Here is a 21,447-nt window from a genome sequence, read left to right on the forward strand (position 1 = left end):
TTTTTAAAGTAAAGGGCATGGTGACTGACTTAAGGAGATCACCACCTAGCCCTTTGATGACTACAATAAATGGCTCGGACATTGAATTGGTTGATAGCTATAAGAATTTAGGAGTGCTGATTGACAGCAAATTGAATTTTGAATCCAATGTTTTGGCTGTTTGTAAAAAGGTTCAGCAAAGATTTTTTTTAAGGAAGTTAAACACATTCAAGGTTTGTTCCACTATGATGACCCTATTTTATAAAAGTTTTATTGAATCTGTATTTTCTTTTTGTATTGTTGCATGGCATGGAACTCTTACCTTGTCATAGACTAGCCAGCCTTGTGAAGGTGGCTGGGAAAGTTATTGGAGAGGAACAAACCTGTTCTACTGACATATTATATATGCATTATCTGACAAAGGCCCAAGCCATTCTTTGTGCTTTGGATCATCCTTTATGTACTACGTTTCAGATGTCACCCTCAGGCCATCACTTTAGAGTACCAAGAGGTAGGACTAATAGAATTAAAGACTCCTTTGTTGCTGTGGCCACTGGGTTATTGAATTCTACTTGCTCTGATGACAGATAATTTATTTGTATAAAGTTGGTGATCTTAACTTATCTAACTTGCAATTTTATATTTGTGTATTATGTCTTTGTATTTGTACTGTATTTACTTCTATTAATACTAAAATTTTGTAGTGATGTGGTTACAGTAGTAGTTCCCCTAGAGGGACAATAAAGTTGAAGTTGAGTTGAGTTTTTATATAACTACCATAAGGACATCTAGTATACACACCTAGTATGTAAAACCAGTTTAGGTTACTTTTATATATTTCAGTATGAGAGAAATCTAGATAGATAGGTAGATAGATTGAGATAACCTTAGATATATACAATTATATAAGAATGCTGCATTGCTGTTTTGAGGAAGGTTGTAGCTGCTAAAACGCTTCTCTAGTTGGTGCAGTAGACTTTTAAGTGCATGTTTAGTTTCTCTTTTGCAGGAGTAAATCAGTCCAGGTGATCTGAAGATGAAGATTGCAGGGCTTGGAGCCAGCTGTGAAAATGGACTGCTTTCAGTTTATTAAAATGCTGTACCATTCTAGAAGTTCACAGAATTTACAGCCCCATGTACTTGCATCATTGTTGGAAAGCGCATGCACATACCTTTTAGCACAGAAACATGGATGGAGCTGCCAAAGTTAGTTTCAGCCCATACTGGACCTCTACCAAAATAGACGATCATTAATTATTAGACATAACCTTCTGCTGGAGTATATTTAGTTTAGAGGTGGACTTGCACCACTCCTTTTTAGGCCACTTCTTTCTCAGTTTGCTGCAATACTCTCTCTTCTTCTTTTTTTTTTTTTTTTTTTTTTTTTTTTTACATCAAATTAAGTCATAGAAGAACAGCAATTATTTAGCATCAAGGACCTGTCTTCACTGATAAGGCTGCAACTAAAGTATAATTACAAAACAGTGAATGCATGTAACTTGGGATTATAAAATATATTTAGCCAATATATAAACATTAAATATGTTACATATGGCCAAATTTACAAAATTGCATTTGACACATTCTGAATTTAGTTGTTCTTTGTCAACATTATTTCTTTATATGCGTCAACTTTTTATTGTAGTATTTCTTGTTCTGCCACAGAAAGGTCTCATACGATTGTTCAATGGAAACATCATACCTTTATGTGCACAGGGATTAATCTTTGAGTGTGGAGTGTGTTCTTGCTTTGTGTTCTTGCAGGGACATAGTCAGGAATCTAGGCTATATAACCCTTCTTCATGAGACAGTTCCTGGCCTGTAGCAATCAGGCTGGATACACTGTTAAATAAATAAGTACTCTCCTGGGGAAAAAAATAATAAAAAACGGGTCAAGCCCAAAATGGCGACATATTAAGCTTTTAGTGGTCTTAACAACAAATCATTGGTCAGTTAATTAGCAAAAATTAAACAAATCGGTAAAGGAATTTAGTATGGGACAGCTTTTCCCCTTGATTTCTTTAGTCATAAAGTCATAAACTTCAGTCATAAAGTCATAAAGATTTACAAGAACAACAAGGAAAGCAGTAGCAAAATGGAACAGCAGGTAGTGTTTGGTAGTCTGGGGTTGATCCTGAGCTCTGGTTTTAGTTCACGAGTTTTGCATGTTCTCTCCAGGTCCATGTGGGTTTTTTCCAGGTCTTTGGTCTCCCTCTACCAATGAAAAAGATGAATTGGCTACTAAATTGCCACTAGATCTGAATGAGTGTGGAGTGTGTTCTTGCTTTGTGGCCAGTCTTACCAGGGTAGGCTTTGAACTCACTGCAGTCCTGAAGTTTTAGGAGGATTTTGTTTGGTGCTAAGTTTGCTGATAAGCAGTAGGTGAATTTATTTCTCTATTTTGCTCCTCTAGTTGAATAACAAAGACAAATAACAAATCTTTTTTTCAATGAAGCTTTTGAACACTTCTGCTAAATACTAATTTACAGCCATGAATTAATACTAAATTCATGGCAGAGTTTGGGATGGTTTGAGTCCAGTTTGGAATAAGATTTGAGTGTACAAAACCCTTAAACTCCAAGCCACTGACAAAAAAGTCAACCCGGGGCAACAGTTTAAAAGAACCACAACACCGTGTGAAAACCGAGGATCTGGCAACACAGTAAAAGCGCTTCAGTTTGGCGCAGCGTTCTTTCTCCAGAACGCCATGGAAATAGCGCCTCCTAGTGAATAAATATTATACAAGCTGACAAGTTATGCAAGTAGGCGGAAATCAGTCGTCTCTGGACAAAACGTATCGAATTTGAAGGAGTGTGTAAGTAGAGCATATAAATATGATATATATTCACACAATTTATGACGCCGAATTGAACAGCGCATGCGCAGTGTAAAGCAGACGTTTTAGTTGAAGTGTGCACTTTCTTTGTGTGTATTCCGTGTAAATGATATTTGAAGTGTGCCAGAGTTGATAAGTGTTTGCTTGGGTCCGTGGAGAGGATACAAACCGTAAGACTGTCTCCTTTGACCAAACACTAACAGACACCACTTCTACATTTATCTCTACAGGTAACCTATACAGGTACAGGTACAGGTATAGTGTACAGGTGAGCATGTTTACACTGTGATTTTGTAGTTGTGTAGCTTCTGTGAGCAGATATTTAGTAGATTAGGTAATGTAGATAAATTAGAAATTATTCTAGTGTTCAGATGGTATAGGCTTTTTAACAACAACAACAACAATAATAATAATAATAATAATAATAATAATACACTCAGAAATCACTGGCCAACTCCCAAATAGTTCTGTTGTCCCTATATAGGTGCCCTACAGAGGGAACAAAGTATGGTTTCAGTATCCTAGTAGAGCCCCTGTGGATTTCAGTAAACCTGAAAGGCGTTATATCTAAACACACTGTATAACTGTTTTGAGCCTACATTTATAACCTTTTTGATGGAAAATTTATCTCGATATAAAATGTAAAAATGCTGCATTCTTATGTTCAGGAAAGTTGTAGCTGCTAAACCAGTGTTCTAGTTCGTGCAGTAGACTTTTAAGTTCATGTTTATTTTCTCTTCTGCAGGAGTAATTCAGTCCAGGTGATCTGAAGATGAAGATTGCAGTGCTTGGAGCTACAGGACAGACCGGGCTGCAGCTGGTAAACCAGGCTCTCCAGCAGGGACACATTATCACAGCCATAGTGAGGAATCCTTCCAAACTGACCATAAACCATGAGAACCTTAAGGTAAATCAGGACATAAAGAATGCTTTCAAATGCCCAGTTCAACCTTAAAAGAGCAGTTTCAAAACTTTGTCCTCTAACTCCTGCTTTCAGTTTCCTTCCGCCCCCAAACTGTGTGTGTGCCTGATTTCCAGGACAGAAATGTAAACAGAAACAAGGAGTAAACAAATGAGCAGTCTCTTTTATAACTCTGAAATTCTATAATTATTATAGATCTAGAAAGACAACATTTACAAAGTCCACCTTTTAGGTAAATCAAGATATGATACAGATTTTTTTTCTGATATTTAATACAACTTTTATATACACTGTAAAAAAAAGTTTTCACTAACCATGACAAGTGATGCAGTGAAATATATAGAATATATTTATTTGTTACTACAGCTTGAGGTTTTCAGAGTTATAAAACACGGCTGCTGGGGTACTATATTTTATAATTGAGCCGTATTAAGTATATAGTATTTGCTTTGTAATGATCATGCACCTCACAGCAAAATCATATCATTAACACTGCTATAAAAATATAAAATGGTTTCAGAGAACCCCTTACCATTTAAAAACATCTATTATGCCACAATAGGTGGTGGAGGGAAATATTTTCTCTGAAGACAGTCTGAAGCCGCACTTCACAGGACAGGATGCTGTTATGTCATGTCTTGGGTTCCCAACATCTTTTTTCTATGGAGTCACAGGCTACACTGAGTCTATGACGGCAACCCTCAACGCAATGCGAGAAGTCAAAGTGAATCGAATCATTACCATGACATCATGGTACACCGATCGTAAGTGCTGTAGCCTCCATCAAGGGTTTTAATTATAAAAGTATCTTAAAGGTTTGTTCATTCAAAACTTCTTATTTTAATGTATGCAATGTGTACCATAGCTTCTATTTCTTTCAAAAGGGGCAGATTTATTTTTCTGCAACTGCACTAAATACACAATTGCAGCAAAATAAATCAAAGATATTAAAAAATCCACCCCTTTTAAATGAAATGAAACTACTACTGTCCTAGCACATAATCCTCATAAAGGTGACCTGATATTTGAATGAGTTATCTGCTTTTTGCAGCTAATTCAGGGACCAGATCTCCATTTTTTATTCGCTTTATGCTACTGCCAATAATTCGGAGTGTTCTAAGCAACATGTATGAGATGGAGAAGCTTTTGGAGAAGACTGAGGACATCAACTGGACTGTAGTCAGGCCACCAGGGCTGCAAAATACTCCAGTTACAGGTGGGCTAGTAAAAATGATCTGCTTCCATTTTATTGTGCTCTGTATTTTAGTTTGAGGTCTTTTACTGAGAGATAAAATGTTGTATCATAAAACCTGGGTTCTGTAAAACAGGGGTGGAGCTAAAGTGTGACATGGGGTGGTCATGGCTACCCTTGACATATCTTTGACCACCCCAGAACTGGTACGTTGTTGGTTAAATTGAATTTTGGGTGACAAGCGCCATTCAGCGAAGGCTTTCAGCAATCATGCAATTCCTGGAGTCTTGTTCATAAATGAACCTGTCCTTTCATTTCACGTCTCATTTACACAGAAAAGGAAACAGGGCTCTAGTTGAGGGGTTACAAGGGGAAGCCATCTCCCTAATAAAAAAAAAAGATAAAATCAATTAAATCAAGTGTAATTCAATCCATATTTAAGATTTATGCACTATGTGTTCCAACGTTGTGCAACAAAAAAGAGTTCTCCCAGTTGTTGGGAGCTTGTGAATTCACATCCTGACATTTGGGATACAGAATAAAAAAAAATTAGCCATGCTCTCTGAGTGGGAGGGATGATATTACTCTCTATCCCCATCAATCATAGCGACACCAACTAATCATGAGCATCTGTGATTGTTACCATTGATACGCCCCTTTGCTTGGTCTCTGTAACTATTTGTGCTGGTTTAAACTGCACATGAAAAATACACTGTTGGAATGCACATACATGTACCGTGTATCACAGAGGCATGGGTGGAGCTGCTAGAGTCAGAGTATAGACCACCTGAACCTCTACGTTAATAGACTACCATTAACAGACCGCCAGCACCAATCCTTTGTAGGTCAATTTTTTTTCTCAATTTACTGCAAGTTTCTCCAAAGCAATCATTTATTTATAGTAAACATTCAATTAAGACACAGAAGAATAGAACAGTAATTAGTTAGTATCCAAGAGCTCTTTACACTGCTAGTGCTGCAACTACATAATAAATATCAGTTAAGTCAATGAAAACATATAGCCAGTTATTATTAAATACATTTAACCAATATGATACACATGTCCAAGCGTAGCATATACATTTGGCAATTTCTAAATTTAGTTGTTTGGTTGCCATCATCACTGCATTATATGCTTCACATTTATGTTGTAGGATTTGTTGTTCTGCCACAGAAAAGTCTTACATGATTGGCTAGTGAGGCAAACCTCACAGCTTTCTATGCATGGGGATTAATCATAACCTAATTGTCTAAACCTAAGTGCCCATAATATATTTTTCATAATATTTTTTCTGTTGACACTGTTGATAGACAAAGAAATCCTGACCCATGAAGGTTACTATGTGCCTGATAAGAATGACTACCCTGCAGGCAACGCTGTATCAAGATCAGATGTGGCTCGCTTCATGCTGTCTCTGCTCAGCAACAACGCCTGGATAAAGAAAGCAGTTGCTATCATCACCAAGTGAATTAAAATCATGCTTCATGCTGATAATGCAGGGGAATTTAAACACTTTTAAACCACTAAGCGTAATCTTAAATGTTTTCATACATATCATATTAGCAAGATACTCTGTATATGCACATGAATTTCCTGAATTAAGTTTCTGCTTGGGTTTTAATTTAAAAATCAATGACAACATCTCTTTAGGCCAGGTAGGAGAATAGTAAGTTTGTAATTTTGTACATAAGAGCCAATATAGAGATGAGTGTGGGTGCATTAAAAATGCAAAAGAAGCAATAGTTTTTTCTTTTTATTTCTGAAGCACTAGAATGTCCTATGCACTAGAATGTCCTATACAGCTAAACCAAATACAAAAAACCTAGCTTGTACTTGGATATTAAAAATTATATTTGGTGTCATTGAAAGGGAAATGAGAGATTTCAGTTAAGAGTCTCTAAACTATTTAGTCAAATCCTCTTCCCACATTAACTATATATATAAAATTATAACCAATGTTGAAAATGTGAAAGACCCCAAATTTAATCAGAAGTTGGACAATATTATTTTTTTTACTTGTTGTGTCCTTAAAATATTAGTCTCCGCACTGCAAGATTTACCCAGAAGAACACAATACACTTAAAAAACTCATGAAATTTATTGTGAACGATCTTCACATTACATCATAACATTGGAAGATGACAAACAGGAACAGTTAATTTATAATGTTATACTCTGTGTGTGCTTTTGTAATGCTATACTATGTGTGTGCGTTTTGCAGCAAAAATTGGATCATATTTTTGGCTGTCTTGGACTTCTTCTAGTATGGGCTACTTGTAAATTAAAACTTTACATGGAGTACTGTCCATATTCGAGACCTCTATGTATCAGCCACCATGCTTGTGAATTCTCCAAATAAATTTTGATGACTTGCTTACATGACTCCTCCATTTTGCAGTAAGGAGCAAGTTTAAAACATAGTACATAATTTAAATACACTGAGGTGTACATTCCAGTTCATACAACACAAAATATTGGTGTTTTTGTATAAACCAAGTGGATAGGCATTTCTAGCATTAACTGTTCAATTTAGTGTTGGAATTGGCAAAATAATTCACTTTAGTAACTTTGATTGTGACACTGATGCATGCAACTGTTGGCCCGAAACACCTGAATTTAACTTTGGACACAGAATATCATTTCAGATAAAGATAACAGGCAAAGATCATTTTGAGCACCGGTGTCATCAGTTAACTAGAAGAAAAAGCATCTCCAGTGGTCTCCAGAGCCATTCTTCTGTGTGTAAATGGTACAGGCCAGTGGTGGCAATGTGTTGGTGTGGTATGTAGTATGTGAACAGATTAATGTCCCTTAAGTGAGACAAATCATTCTGCCCACAAAATTGGCTACAGCTTATGAAAACTGGACAGCTTTCTCCACCTTTGGAATCCATTCATTTTGTAGTTCACAGCCTTTTAAGTTTTTTTTCTGTGTTGTTCTCCTTCTTTCTTCTCCTGTGCTCAGGTATAGGGTGGTAGAAGCAGGAAGAAGTGTTCAGTTAAAGAGTCTGGATAGTGAAATTGGCCCATGCAGGGAACTCGTTCAAATGGAACATTGCAGAACCCCAAGTTTGGACAGCAAAGTTAATGCAGACTACCCCCAGCAGGTTCAGTACAAGCCCAGGCTTTACCTGTAACAGTTACAGAGTTACAGCCATATATTCTTATATATTACATATAGAAAAGCTTAAACAAAAAATACCCCAACAAGAGAAATTTGTTGAGACCTCACCATGTCCATGATCTTGAGGTTGGCGTAGTTGAATGTAATGGCATTGGGTGGTGTGGCCACTGGGAGCATAAACGCAAATGAGGCGCTGATGGTGGAGGGCAGCATGATTGACAGTGGATGTACCTTAAGAGTATTTGCCTTGTAATGCAACAGGAGAAGACATCAATTATACATGAACCTATCAATTAATCATTATTTTTGTATTTTCATCATGTGCTTAATTATGTAAGTGTTTAGTCTTACCAATGAGGCCAGAACAGGCAGGAAAACAGTACTGATTACGGCATTGTTGCAGATTTCAGTGAGCATGGTCACCACAAGGCAGAGCATGAAGGAGAGAGCTACTGGAGGGATGTTCCCCAGAGGCAGGAGATTTTGTCCAAGCCAAAAGGACAGGTTGGATATCTAGACAAACAAGCCTGGTCCACTAAAGTGAAACTTTATACAAATATTGGCTACAAATACTCAGTTATGACATTCCTTATTTTTGTATCTGATTCCATTTCACTAATGAATAATATTATCTGCTGTAATATTCACACTTTGTGCTGCTATATTGCCCATTCTGAAGGATATATTATTAGCTGAGATGATTCAACTGTGTGTAACAGATGTGATTTTGAAGTCAGTGGCTTTCAGAAGAGAGCATGTACCTCGCTGCCTTTAGCAAGTGCAAAAGCTCCCCCCAACAGCAGCAGGATGTTCCAGGGCAGCAGCTTTTGCACCACATCCCAGTTTAGCAGGGTGGCAGGTGTCTTTACTTCACTCCTGCCTAATAGTGAAAGAGTCAACACTTCAGTGAATATAAACACACAACAGGTGACATATATCATATTAAACTGATGCTGCCACGATTTTGGAGAACTATCTGTTTGCTTTGGCCTATTTGAATTGCCAACTTCATAAGTCATAAGTCATAAGATTTACAAGAACGTTTTGGAAAGCAGTAGCAAAATGGAACAGCAGGTAGTGTTTGGTAGTCTGGGGTAGATCCTGAGCTCTGGTTTTAGTTCACAAGTTTTGCATGTTCTCTCCAGGACTGTGTGGGTTTCCTCCAGGTGTCTGGCTCCCTCTACCAATGAAAAAGATGAATTGGCTACTAAATTGCCACTAGATCTGAATGAGTGTGGAGTGTGTTCTTGCTTTGTGGCCAGTCTTACCAGGATAGGCTTTGAACTCACTGCAGTTGTGACCAGGACAAAAAGGTTTATGAAGATGAATATATGGATTTTGGATAGTAAAATAAGACAAAAGTCTAATTTAGTTTGTTTTGGTGCTGATCTTGTGCTGTGTACTTGCTGTGTATTATATAGTTACCCATACCGTCCTTGCATTATTCACACTTTTGATAGGTGAATTGTCTTCTCTGAATTGTCCCCAGGTGTGAATGTGTGCGCACGGTGCCCTGTGATGGACTGGGACATGATGCAACATACAATATAATGCTCTGTACACAAGAATAAGAGAACCTGGAGGAAACCCACACTGGCATGGGGAGTACATACACAGAAACTCCACACAGACAGTAACTCAACCTCAGGATCAAACCAAGGACCCTGGAGCTGTGAGGCAGACACCACTGTCTACTGTGCCACCATGCCACCCTACAGAAATACAGAGTCACCAAAAATGATGTAAGATGATAACAAACAAACCATACCAGTTATGTCTAAAGACCCAGTATGCCAACATCTTGGAAGTTTGGAGGGTATTATGAAAAACAGAAAGGATACAAAAATGGAGACTGTGCCATCTGTTACAAACCTGTAAGAAAAAATGAAGAACTGGTCACGACCAACAGCTAAACATGTAGAAGCTAAAGAGTTACCTAATACAATATTTACAGGACGGTAATAGGCTATAGTAAGTTGCACTTATTACATTTTATTTACTGTATCTCTAAATCCTATCCTAATCTCACCTCTTGACTTAAAGTCTTAACTAAATTAACTGTTAAGCTTGAGACCTGAGAACAATAATGTCACTTTGCAAACCAAAACATGAGTTACTTATTATTATATTTTGGAGTTCTTATCTTGTGAGGGATTCATGAACTACATCAAAAGCTTAGCAGGGCAATAACACCATAAGATAATAGCAAAAAATCTTATCATAAGGTGAGAGCACTCACATTTTTTCCTGATTGAAGAGTAGCGAGGCCCAGCCAGGTATGAAGCCTGGCTCCCTGGTGAACCACAGCAGAATTAGCAGTATGAAAAGCACAAGCACACAGGACTCTGCGAAGCTCATGCTTCCGAGGTTTCTAAACTCTTGTCTCATCATCTGATATGTCTTTTGCTGACTGCTTCTGGTCATTCCACAACCAAGTGTGTTTTTTACACTGAAGAGAGACAAGACAAAAAAAGATACAAAAGATGCAGCTAAAACTGAACTGAAAATGAATACTACACTTTAAAGAATCCATAAGTACTCGTATGACATAGACATAGCCATATGAAAGAGTAGCATGTGATTATATAGTAGCACTATCAGCACAAAAAAACTACAAAGACTACAAAGAATGTTTTAGTAATATCCACAAGTGATGAATTTGGCAGTCAATGAGCCACTCGATTTTAATTTCATCCCCCATAACATTTTTTTCTTTCAATTTTTTCAATTTGCCAACAATGACATGGCACAATGGATGGAATTATACACATAATATATGACTTTGTAACTTACTTGAAGCCCAAATACATGAACTGCAGCAATAGCCAAGAGAGGATCAGCATCAGCACTGTGTTGGGGAGCGAAAACCCAAACCAGGAGGCATAGTTGATCACATCCCTATTCTCTGGAAATATCCTGCATTGATATACACATAGTATCCCATGAGGTGATTCTGCAGCCACATACTTTCTAATACAATACATTAGGATTAGGAATGCACTGATACCGATATTGATATCGATACCATACTCATTTACGTGTACTAAATGCTCCTATATCAACATCGATAATACATGATACTATGTGACGAAAGCCTGGTGTACATTGCCTCACTAATTAACAGATGACAGCGATATGGATGTATTTCCTGATCAAAGCAGACTCTAAGCTGTGCTCTGTGAAAATATCACGAGGAAGGACTACAGCATCTTCCTACAATACGAGTAAAACATCTTACGTCTAAACAGTTTAATAAAGAGCACTATCAGAAAGTGCGGTCATTAAAAATGAATGCATGGTGTCGTGAATTGTGTGTACAAAAAAGGAATTCACAAGCATGGACCGATGATGTGAGCACTTGAGAACACTTCAGTTCTGCAAGCTTCACTTCAGTTCTCCACTTTGCTCAAGAGTCAAGGTACAATTCACAGCACCTTGCACTCATTTTAATGACCACACTTGCTGAGCTTGCAGAGCAGTATCAAAGGTACTGTTTAAACACTATGACTTCTTAAACATAAAACTCTGCATGAATAGTTCATTACTACCAGCACCAGCATTACTACCAGCATGAACAGATCTAAATAAACTATTCTGTGACACCCCTGATTGCTTAATATTATATAGGTTACTCATTTTGGTATTGAAATGAATGTTACAGTTATCTGTATCAGTATTGACAAGTATCAAAAAACATATATTCATATTCAGTCTGAAAAAATAGTATTGATACATCCATAGTTAGGAAGGTTTGAAAGAACATATCTAGGATGTGGTAATGTATCTGTTACTTGTCAATCTGGCCTTTGAGGATGAGATTGGGTAAGGAGCCGGTGAGGGTAGCCGTGCCTCCGATGCTGGCAGCATAACACACACTCATACTCATTCCTTTTGTGAGACGCAGATGCTTCTGCTCATGCTTTAGCCTCCTCTGCTCAGTGCTTAACAGTTCCTCAGGACTCAGCTCCTCCTCTATGGGAAGATTATCTATCAGTTGTGAGAACAGAGAATAATTGTCAATGGATCCTACTGGACTTGTATAATTAGCACTCCTAACACTGCATCAGTGACTTGGGCTAAATTCTCTTTACATCAATCAAATAGTCGTTCTGAGAAAAATACACTCTGTGACTGCCAGTATGTATAATAAATGACAAAAAATGAATTTGGATTGAATGTAACACAAGACAAAAAGCTAAGCAAATTGGAAAAACAGAGGGATAAAGAAGTGGACCAATCAAGAAGAAAGTCCAGAAAAAAAATATTCAAAGATGAGAGCTTGAAAGGGCTAAAAAAAAAAGTAGGCTAGCTTTACTCCTGCTAAGCAGTCTTTAACAAATTACGTAAAACTATTAAAAATAATTTATTAGCTCTTGATTAATGTCAATTAATTAAACAAGATTTTATTTGTATGAGATACAGTTGTTAATGTGAGAACATTTCTGTGTATATGAAAGTTTAAAGAGCAGTCTAAAAGGCAGCTCAAACATTCTACCCATGTCTACATACGAATGTTGTCAGTTCCATCCCTGCTCTCTTGGACTTGTAAAGTCTTTATGGCCCTGCGCTGCTGTAGCTCCCTCTCTTCATCCTCTGCCTCCGTCTTACTGAGGTGCTCCAGCATGGCATGCACAATTGGTAGCATTATAGCCGTAGAGGCTATGTTAGAGATCCACATAGAGAGGAAGGCTGTGATGCTCATGAACCCCAACATTAACCTTAGAGATAGAGAAAAACAGAGAATGAATAGTCACAGAGATTTTTTATTTAACAAAGAAGGATGAACACGCAAAAAAGGCTCTTACAGTGCTGGCTTCACCCCCACCACCAGAACCATGGCCAAGGCAAGGCGTTTGTGGAGATTCCACTGTATTACAGCTATGGCCACCATCAACCCACCAGCTCCCAGCATGGTGCTATCACTGAAGTACTGGATACAGACCTGCAGAATAACCACCCACAAAATTAGTTCGAAAATCTCCAAATGTTTGAAATATAGACTTGCTGGGTAATGGACTCCCACCTGTTCAGCTGTCATGATACCCATCATAGGGAAGAAGATAACAGGGAGGAGAGCAGTTATTGCCAGTGGCAGACACTCTGTACACCAGTACAAAGCCATCAGGATGAGCACAAAGCCACACTTAGCCTCCTGCAATACAACCAAATATTGATATGCACACAGTGACATTACCGGGATGCAAAATTGTAAAACCTTTTTAAAAAAAATGGAACCCCCATTTTTTTTTAGCTCCATCTAATTACATTGTTTCATTCATGAGATTTATACACTTTGGATTTATCACATCCTCCTGGGGAAGTAGGGAAGGTTAGGCCAGTTCCAAGGTTTGTGAAATAGGCAGAGGAACACAAAGATGGTAGTATTTATTTTTGTTGCAATATTTCATGAGTAAAGTAATAATATGTAAAGACTATATACACCGTATGTATAAAGGCTAGTTTTAGATAAAAAAAAAAAGTAGGTGAGTCGCAACATTTTATTTGGATAGTATAATGGAGATACTCTACAAAGGATCTATAGACTGTCAGGAAGCAGCCTATCAACTATTTATTTATTTATTTATTTATTTAGCCTTCTTGCAGTTAATTATTCATAGCTTGCTGCACATCTGATTGGTGAAAGTTAGAGAGATGTGATTATGGAACTTCTGTGAAATGTTAACAAAATTCCTACTCGTGCCCCAGAGGTGGTCATATAGGAAGTACACTATCTATTGATACACTATAGATACACTACTTTATTTGGTGCAGTGTGTTATAGTTCCTTCCTTTATAAATTACATTAAAAATTTTTACATTTTAATAATTTAAAAATTATTAAAATTAAAAAATAAAAATTCCTTTAAAAGTACAACAAAACCGATGGATTTTATTTAATGATGTACTGTACATAGTTAATGATTTAACTTTATGGGGGATTGACTAAATATTTGATTATACTACAACACATTGACAAGTTTATTTTATTTGTATGCTGGATAACTAGCACACAAAGCTGGGTAACTAACCTACCCTTCCTTATATCAAGAGCATCAAGCTTTCTGTATATTAATGACTAACCAAATTAAAGTAGGCCATGGAAATACAGAGAAACTACTCTTAAACATGTTATCTTGAGAAAATTTATATTAATTAAGTAATTTATATGAATGATTGAATGGAAACTGTATGAAGAAATCTTTCTCTCACTGTGGTAATGGATATAGAATTGATTATTGTGCTAATGAAAAGAGCACTATTAAACAACAACAGAGTATGTGAAAGGTTCAACCAACAATGCAGAGATAAAAAGGAGAGCAGACGTGAAAGTTCAAACAAACTCTCTGACAAGCACATGGGCTGATAAGAGTACTGTTCAATTGTGCAAAGCAGTGAAATTTGTTGGTAGACATGATGTTTCAAAACGATCAGCAAACATATGATCACAGAGCAGTTATGACCAATTTTACTTAGTCAAACTTAAGCTAGTAACCAGCTTATAGTATGACTTTATTAATGAGCATTTCTTGAATATGTATACTTTAAAAACTTCTTTTGTAAAAAATTTAACTAAGAATTTTGACATATAAAGCATTTTTTTTAGATTTTGCTTGTTCAAGGCACATTACAAAAATATTCATTCGCAAACTAATTAATTAGGTTCAGCCAGCATGTCATGTGCGGTATTGGCAGCTGTTGAGGATGCTCAGATAAGAGCCGCATCAGTGATTTCCTAGGCTTGCTAGAAGTGAGCTGTCTGCCTGTAACTGGATCCCAAACCCCACAGACTGAAATTTACGCTTGTCTCAGTAAAAGCAACTCAAGGATTGCTTGCTGACAATGCAGGGCTTTTCTAACAGAAGAAGTCTGGCTGGTAGCCGTGCCGCACCAAAGAGAGATGATCACACGTATTTATTATATTTTGTCAGAACAAACGGAGACAAGGAGACAATAATAACAAAATACTTCACACAATATATTAGACAATATACTAATTAATGCAAAGAACTTTTCCAAACAAGAATGCTGACCATGTTCTGCAGTACATTTACTTAAAATTGGGCATGTCTATTAAAATGTCAGGAACTACAGCAAACACATCACTTAAGTATTTTATACTGCTAAGGTCTAGCAGACACATATTCTTACCGAAGTGTTGACAATAAGAGGTAGAGGCAGGATGAGAAGCGGTGTCACAATGGTGATCACATAATTTCTGTAGTCCCACATCCATTTTATGGTGTTTGCCATAATCCTGATGTATCAAGTAGCTTGAGTACAAGACAAAGAGAACACCTTAGTGCAAAACGTTTTTGATCAAATGACACGTTTTATGACATAATTAAGGATAGACTGTTGCACAAGATAAAGGTATATAACACATGCAAAGGTAATTAAACATTAACTTCTTTGTTTGTGGGTCCACAGATAAAGAATTATTAACAGATACAGGGGTGTTGGTGGTGGATATCATCATAATCAAGTCATGATACAATATTTAATTATTTAATTATATTTAATTGAATTAAATATCCAAATGCAGCTGTTGGCTTCCAGGTTCTACATGTACAGTACACAGTGAACAATCATGCAAATTCTATTACAATTGATTAAGTAGCCATGTTAAATTCTGAAGTATTGTAAGTGTTGGAGCTTTATATTGTATAAGCATTTGGTTTATAGTCTTAGAGATTTAGAGAGTTAGATATTATCATTTCCATAGAGTGTAAATGTTGTCACCTGTTTCACATCTGCCCCACTGAGGGAGGTGTTCCCTGCCCTCTCTTGCTTCCTCAAATCAATTATCGGATCCTTGCTTTTGCTGACAATAAACCACATGCTCATACAATATAAAGCTCCAACATTTACAATACTCCAGAATTTAAAATGTCTTCTGACTACTTAATCAATACTCTGATTTGGAATTTTTATGCTGGCCACTGTGCCTACGATAATTATTATATAATGTGTGAGGATCAGGCATATGTCATCTATGTTTTGCCTCCTCCCTTTAGATAATATAATAATTGTTAAACTTAATGACTGGGGTGCAGTCAGGTGAATATGCTGTATAGTTACACACAACAACCATTACACTTGTTTTTATTCTCCCTTGACACTGGGATGTAACCATGGGTGGGTCAACCATCGAACGCTGTTCTCTGGTTAAGTACTTTCTGATCTGATAACAAGCAACAATGTCAGTTCATTTACATACAAAATAATCTCAGAACTGAAAATAACAGGAAAACTCCAGATCTATAGAAAAAAAGCTTTTACTCACCATTGCTTCTTTGGTAGGAGTTATGATTTTTAATGTTTTACCCATATGCCAACTCTTATTGCTAAAGAGTGTGCAGAAGCAAAGCCAGTCACCATGGCATACTGCTTGTACAGTCTAAAAGAGGTAAAGTTAGCATTTGCACATTTGCTGTCAGAAGTGGGATGGCTACCTTCCAATCTTGTTTGTGTCCTAGCCGAAAGGGAGAAGTGGCGGCCTATGCTCCCAAGCAAAGGCTGCTGTTAAGGAGGACATGGCCTGGGACACTGTGGAGACTTCGGAGGAGGAAGGGTCAGTTGAACCTCCAAGGGCTCCAGGAGAGTCAGGTCCACCCCAGACCAGTACAGTCACTCCGTTAGGGTATGGTGAGCCTGATGAGTGACTTTCTCAATGCGCAGCAGCTGAGGGAGGAGCAGTATCTCCTGAAGCTCTGGGGACTGCGAGAGTCCATCTTGCAGACAGTCCTGCCTGCAGCAGTGACCCCAAGTGACAGCAAGAGCCTGAGGATGGAACTTCCGATGCCTGCGCCGCAGAGAGAAAGACCTTCAATAATATCAGCACAGCATGCCGACTCACAAGTGGCCCCACACATTGAAGGCAGCCAATGCAGAGATGACATTGAGAGTTACCTTCAGTTTGCATGGCTGGACAATACCTGGTGGTGGCCAAAAGATGAGTGGAGCTGGAAGCTGGTTCCGTTGTTGATGGGACAGGAGTTAAAGGCATACCCAGTGATGGATAAGAATTGAGCAGATGAGTACGATGACCTCAAAGAGGCACTTCTGGAGAAATTCAATATCTCACTGGAGACCTAAACTCAGTGGTTCCAGGTGGCGTCGGTGCCAGAGTGAGAATCTCCAGTGGAGATGTATCATTGTCTGTGGAACCTGTACCAGGATTGGGTGTGGCCTGATCTGCCCTCCAATCTTGAAGCAGCTACTTTGGGTGTTTCCCTATGACAGTTGGACATGGGTGAGGGAACACAAGTTGACAACAGGACTGGCAGCCGCGAGGTTAGTCCAGCAATATGTGAATGCTCATCACTCTCAACCACCCAAAGGTAAAGCATGCTACGCCCAGCCTAGCTTTGGGGATAGAACTCAACTAGGTCAGCAACCCCAAAATGTTAACGAGGGGGCACAGGGGCCAAAGAATGTAGCTGGACTGATTTGTTTTTACTGTCAGCAGCCAGGGCATAAAGCTTCAGTGTGTCCTGCAAGAAAATCTAAGCTGATGGGATTTTGCTATGCTCACAGAGAGGAGAACAATGTTACTATCTCTGGTGGGGAGGGGCAAACAAATCAAATTGTTGTGGACATTACTGTTGATGGACACCCTTTGAAAGCATTACTGGACACTGGTAGCTCACTGACTCTGATCAAACCATGCTATGTCTCTAAAGTCAATTATGCTAACACAACTGCAGTACAATGTGTTTGTGGGGATGTAAAGAGTTATCCCAGAGCAGAGGTAGTGATAGGGGTGCAAGTACAGATGTACCTTTTAAAAGTGGCTGTAGTTGACAACTTACCTGCCGACATGATTCTGGGAAGAGACTTACCTGTGCTAGGTGATCTGGTAGATGCTAAAGTAAACGGTGATGCTAATGTTATCTGTACCAAAATTGAAATGACATTTCCTGTTGTAACAAGCCAAGACGGGTCTGCAACCACTGCCAGACTTTGACAATAGTCTGTTGCAGGGCAGGAACAAAGGCCCTAGAAAATCATGCTGACAGTGGCGTTTGGTAAGGTACAGTATCTGGGTGCCCCAGTCCCCAAACCTTCTACGGAGGGTCTTGAGGTCAGTGGCAGGTGGATCCAAGAGGATATAGTTAAATTGCAAAGAGAAGATGACACTTTGAAACCAAGCCAAAGCTGAATGTAAAAGTGAGTCTAATGTGTGTGATGAGCAATATGTTGTTATGAATGATGTGTTATATGTGCAAACTGGAGATGTTACACCTTGGTTGTTCCCCTGTCTTGTCAGCCCCTAGGTTTACACCGAGCACACACAGTCCCATGGAACTTTCTGTCGCATCACCATGGACATTGTGGGGCCACTTGAAAAGAGCAGTGTGGGACATCGATACATCTTGGTCATCTGTGATTACGCAACAAGATACCTCAAAGCCTTCGAAGCCCTGGGAGGCAGAACCTAGTGGCTGACTGTCCAGGTACCCAGACAGTGTGTGACTTGGAGAGGGCAAGGTGATGAAATAGTCATCACCACTGGGGATGGCAGCACTGGCAACACACATACACTTACCTCAATCACGCTCCATTTCATCCTCTGCTGTTACTGCTGTTGGAGAAGTGCACACATGACCCTGACAGCACATGAACATAAATTTCACTACATTTTTTTCCCATCCCATACAGTATATACACTCAGAGACATCACACACACATTATAGTTTATTTTGAGGTTTTATTTTGTTTGTCCTTGTTTGGTCTATAACGTCACTGATCCCCACTGCGCCAGCACAGTGAGGCCGGAAGCTGGGGGGGAATACCTGTAAAAAGAAACAGAGAACTGCTCAGGTGTATTGTTTAATATTGTGTTTATTGATTTAAATGGGGGCTTTATATATTACTATGGTCTGTATAAATGTATTTATAAGTATGTACTTACCTTTCATACCTGGTAATGGTGTGGTCACAAAAAGGGGTGGAGTCTGGAGCTATAAAAGGGGAGCCCAGACTCATCTTGTGTCATATTAGTTTTTTGTTTTGTTTGTCTTCTTTAGACAAGCCTGGTGAGTGTACAGTAGTGCCATGGGCAATATAAAAGGGTGTTTACTGCAGATACTCCTTTGTGTATCTATGTGTAAATAGTTTCCTTTTCTTTTCTTTGTTGTTTATATTTCTTTTGTCACTTTGCTTTCTGGACTGTGCACTTGTAAATATAACCTCACCGCTAGATTTTTCCTACTTTTCTGGCGCTCTGTAAATAATACCACCTTGCATTTACATGCATCTGCAGGTCGAGCCAACATTTATACATTCTTCCCCCTCAGGAACCTTAGCACGTCAACCCAGGAGGTCCTAGTGGATCCATTCTTGGGCCATTTAGTGACAGGAGTGAGTCTGCGAAGACCTGCTGGATCACACTGCTCGAGGTAGGCCTTCTCATCATTTTCAGAGATCAGGCACACCACAACTGTGTTGATTCTTGGGTTTGATTTATTGTGAAGAAAATAAAGAAACCTCTTGAAATATTCATGCTTGCAATGGTTTCATCTAAATCAAAATGAACAAATTGAAATTGGATAAATTGAAAACCTGTATGGTGAGCTGAAGAGGAAAGTCCACAAGAGAGGACCAATGTCCCTGGAGGACCTGGAAAAATTCTGTATTGAGGAGTGATCTCAGAAGATAATAAAGTTTAATAGCACATTACATATATCTGTAATTTGGAATTATGGCCACTAGAGATCAGCAGTAAACCTTTTACCTCCTGCTTCTTTATTGTTGCCCAGTATGAAAATTTTCTGACAGTTGAATACGTCAAGGATAGCCTGCACACTAATATTTTCTTTCAGCAGTTTGGAAAGAACCATGACATACATTCACCATCTACTTTAATTGGAACACTTGTACACCTGGTCATTTATGCAGTTATCCAATCAGCCAATTAGGACATAGTAGCACATTCCATAAAATTATGCAGGCACAGGTCTAGAGCTTCAGTTAATGTTCACATCAAAAATCAAAATGGAAAAGGTGTGAAACCGTGGCATGGTTGTTGGTGCCAGATGGGCTGGTTTGAGTATTTCAGAAACTGCTGATCTCCTGGGATTTCCACACACAACAGTCTCTAGAGTTTACACAGAATGGTGTGAAAAACAAAATACATTGATTGAGTGACATTTCAGGAATCTGAGGCTATCATGAGAACAGACTCACCCAAACTGGACAGCTGAAGACTGGAAAAAGACCAGGTGATTTTTTTTCTAATCTTCAACTGTCCAGTTTGGGTGAGTCTGTTCTCATGATAGCCTCAGATTCCTGTTCTTGGCTGACAGGAGTGGAACCTAATGTGGTCTGCTGCTGTTGTATCCCATCCACCTCAAGGTTCAATGTTTTGTGCCTGCTAAGATGCTTTTCTGTTCACCATGGTTGAAAAGAGTGCTTATTTGAGTTTCTATATCCTTCCTGGCAGCTCGAATCAGTCTGGCCATTTTCCTCTGATCTCTCTTATCAACAAGGTGTTTCCACACACAGAACTGTTGCTCATTCAGTGTTATTTGTTTTCCACACCATTCTGTGTAAATCCTAGAGTCTGTTGTGTGTGAAATTCCCAGGAGATCAGCAGTTTCTGAAATACTCAAACCAGCCCATCTGGCACCAACAACCGTGCCACAGTTAAAGTCACAGAAATCACACTTTTTCCCCATTCTTATGTTTGATGTCAACATTAACTGAAGCATTGCGCTGCTGCCACATGATTGGCTGATTGGATAACTGTATGAAAGTGCAGGTGTACAGGTGTATGTTGAAATACTTCCTACAGCTTTTGAATAAGTATGTTAGTAGTTAAAGCTAATTGTTTATTTGAAGTCAGTGCATAGGTTCAACTGAAAGACGATAAGGTTATGTTACAGCATCCCAACTGAGTTAAGAACCGAACTCTGACTTGGCCATTACAAATCACAAATTCTCTTCTTAAACCATTCTGTTTAACATTTACTCATGGGTCTTGGGTTGTTGTCTTGTTTTATCATCCAGCTTCTATTGTGCCAGGTGACAGACCATGACATTACCTTTTTCAAATCCACAGACATTCAAAATAGGCCTTGTCCAGATGTCCACATATTGACCCTTTTGTGCTTCCACATACATACGGATTCCAGTCTTGTTTGTGTCCTTGTCCTTGTTATCTTACTGTTAACTTCCTTGTTCTCTAAAGGCGTTTGTTCATTTTTTTTATCATGCATGCAAGTATTTAACAGAAATTCTTTTATGCTAACAGATAATTGTCTTACATACTATGTTATACATATTTTTACCCATTTGGCCCTGAAGACCTGTGATTCATGCATGACTGCCAAAATGAAACTGCAGATAGTGTCTGAGCTTATAAGCTTCTGAAGGTGGTTTTGGCTTCTATA

The 21,447-nt window shown here is 38.5% G+C and overlaps 2 protein-coding genes across 4 annotated transcripts; one reads left to right on the forward strand and one right to left on the reverse strand.

Moving 5' to 3' along the window:
- The first annotated feature begins 2,671 nt into the window (after window positions 1–2,671).
- Window positions 2,672–7,304, forward strand: LOC113537188 (flavin reductase (NADPH)). Of its 2 annotated transcripts, XM_026931567.3 has the most exons (6): window positions 2,698–2,794; window positions 3,046–3,083; window positions 3,561–3,722; window positions 4,300–4,501; window positions 4,789–4,953; window positions 6,241–7,304. In XM_026931567.3, exons 3-6 carry the CDS (start codon window positions 3,588–3,590, stop codon window positions 6,396–6,398), a joined length of 660 nt encoding a protein of 219 aa, XP_026787368.2. In that variant the 5' UTR covers window positions 2,698–2,794; window positions 3,046–3,083; window positions 3,561–3,587; the 3' UTR covers window positions 6,399–7,304. The 2 variants fall into 2 exon arrangements, with proteins under 2 accessions (XP_026787369.2, XP_026787368.2); XM_026931568.3 differs by lacking the exon at window positions 3,046–3,083 and having other exon boundaries at window positions 2,672–2,794.
- Window positions 7,298–15,374, reverse strand: LOC113537187 (solute carrier family 13 member 2-like). 2 transcript variants are annotated; one of them, XM_053229212.1, is made up of 12 exons: window positions 15,203–15,374; window positions 13,077–13,205; window positions 12,859–12,995; window positions 12,563–12,771; window positions 11,845–12,040; window positions 10,847–10,969; window positions 10,293–10,502; window positions 9,822–9,925; window positions 8,815–8,933; window positions 8,405–8,566; window positions 8,162–8,299; window positions 7,298–8,060 (listed from the first exon to the last, which is right to left on the reverse strand). In XM_053229212.1, the coding sequence occupies exons 1-12, from the start codon at window positions 15,302–15,304 to the stop codon at window positions 7,929–7,931; spliced, it is 1,761 nt and encodes a 586-aa protein (XP_053085187.1). In that variant the 5' UTR covers window positions 15,305–15,374; the 3' UTR covers window positions 7,298–7,928. The 2 variants fall into 2 exon arrangements, with proteins under 2 accessions (XP_053085187.1, XP_053085186.1); XM_053229211.1 differs by having other exon boundaries at window positions 12,859–13,205.
- Window positions 15,375–21,447: the final 6,073 nt, after the last annotated feature.

The sequence above is a fragment of the Pangasianodon hypophthalmus genome, chromosome 24 (genome assembly GCF_027358585.1).
Source record: "Pangasianodon hypophthalmus isolate fPanHyp1 chromosome 24, fPanHyp1.pri, whole genome shotgun sequence".
Lineage (NCBI taxonomy): Eukaryota > Metazoa > Chordata > Actinopteri > Siluriformes > Pangasiidae > Pangasianodon > Pangasianodon hypophthalmus.

Excerpts from the sequence above, each read along its gene's own strand:
- LOC113537188 (XM_026931568.3), top strand. The coding sequence starts at position 3,588 with ATGAAGATTGCAGTGCTTGGAGCTACAGGACAGACCGGGCTGCAGCTG. Across the intron at positions 4,502-4,788 it reads GACATCATGGTACACCGATC|CTAATTCAGGGACCAGATCT; the intron begins GTAAGTGCTGTA and ends TGCTTTTTGCAG. Across the intron at positions 4,954-6,240 it reads GCAAAATACTCCAGTTACAG|ACAAAGAAATCCTGACCCAT; the intron begins GTGGGCTAGTAA and ends CACTGTTGATAG.
- LOC113537187 (XM_053229211.1), bottom strand. The coding sequence starts at position 15,304 with ATGGCAAACACCATAAAATGGATGTGGGACTACAGAAATTATGTGATC. Across the intron at positions 12,041-12,562 it reads GGATGGAACTGACAACATTC|ATAATCTTCCCATAGAGGAG; the intron begins GTATGTAGACAT and ends CACAACTGATAG. Across the intron at positions 8,567-8,814 it reads CACTTGCTAAAGGCAGCGAG|ATATCCAACCTGTCCTTTTG; the intron begins GTACATGCTCTC and ends TTGTTTGTCTAG.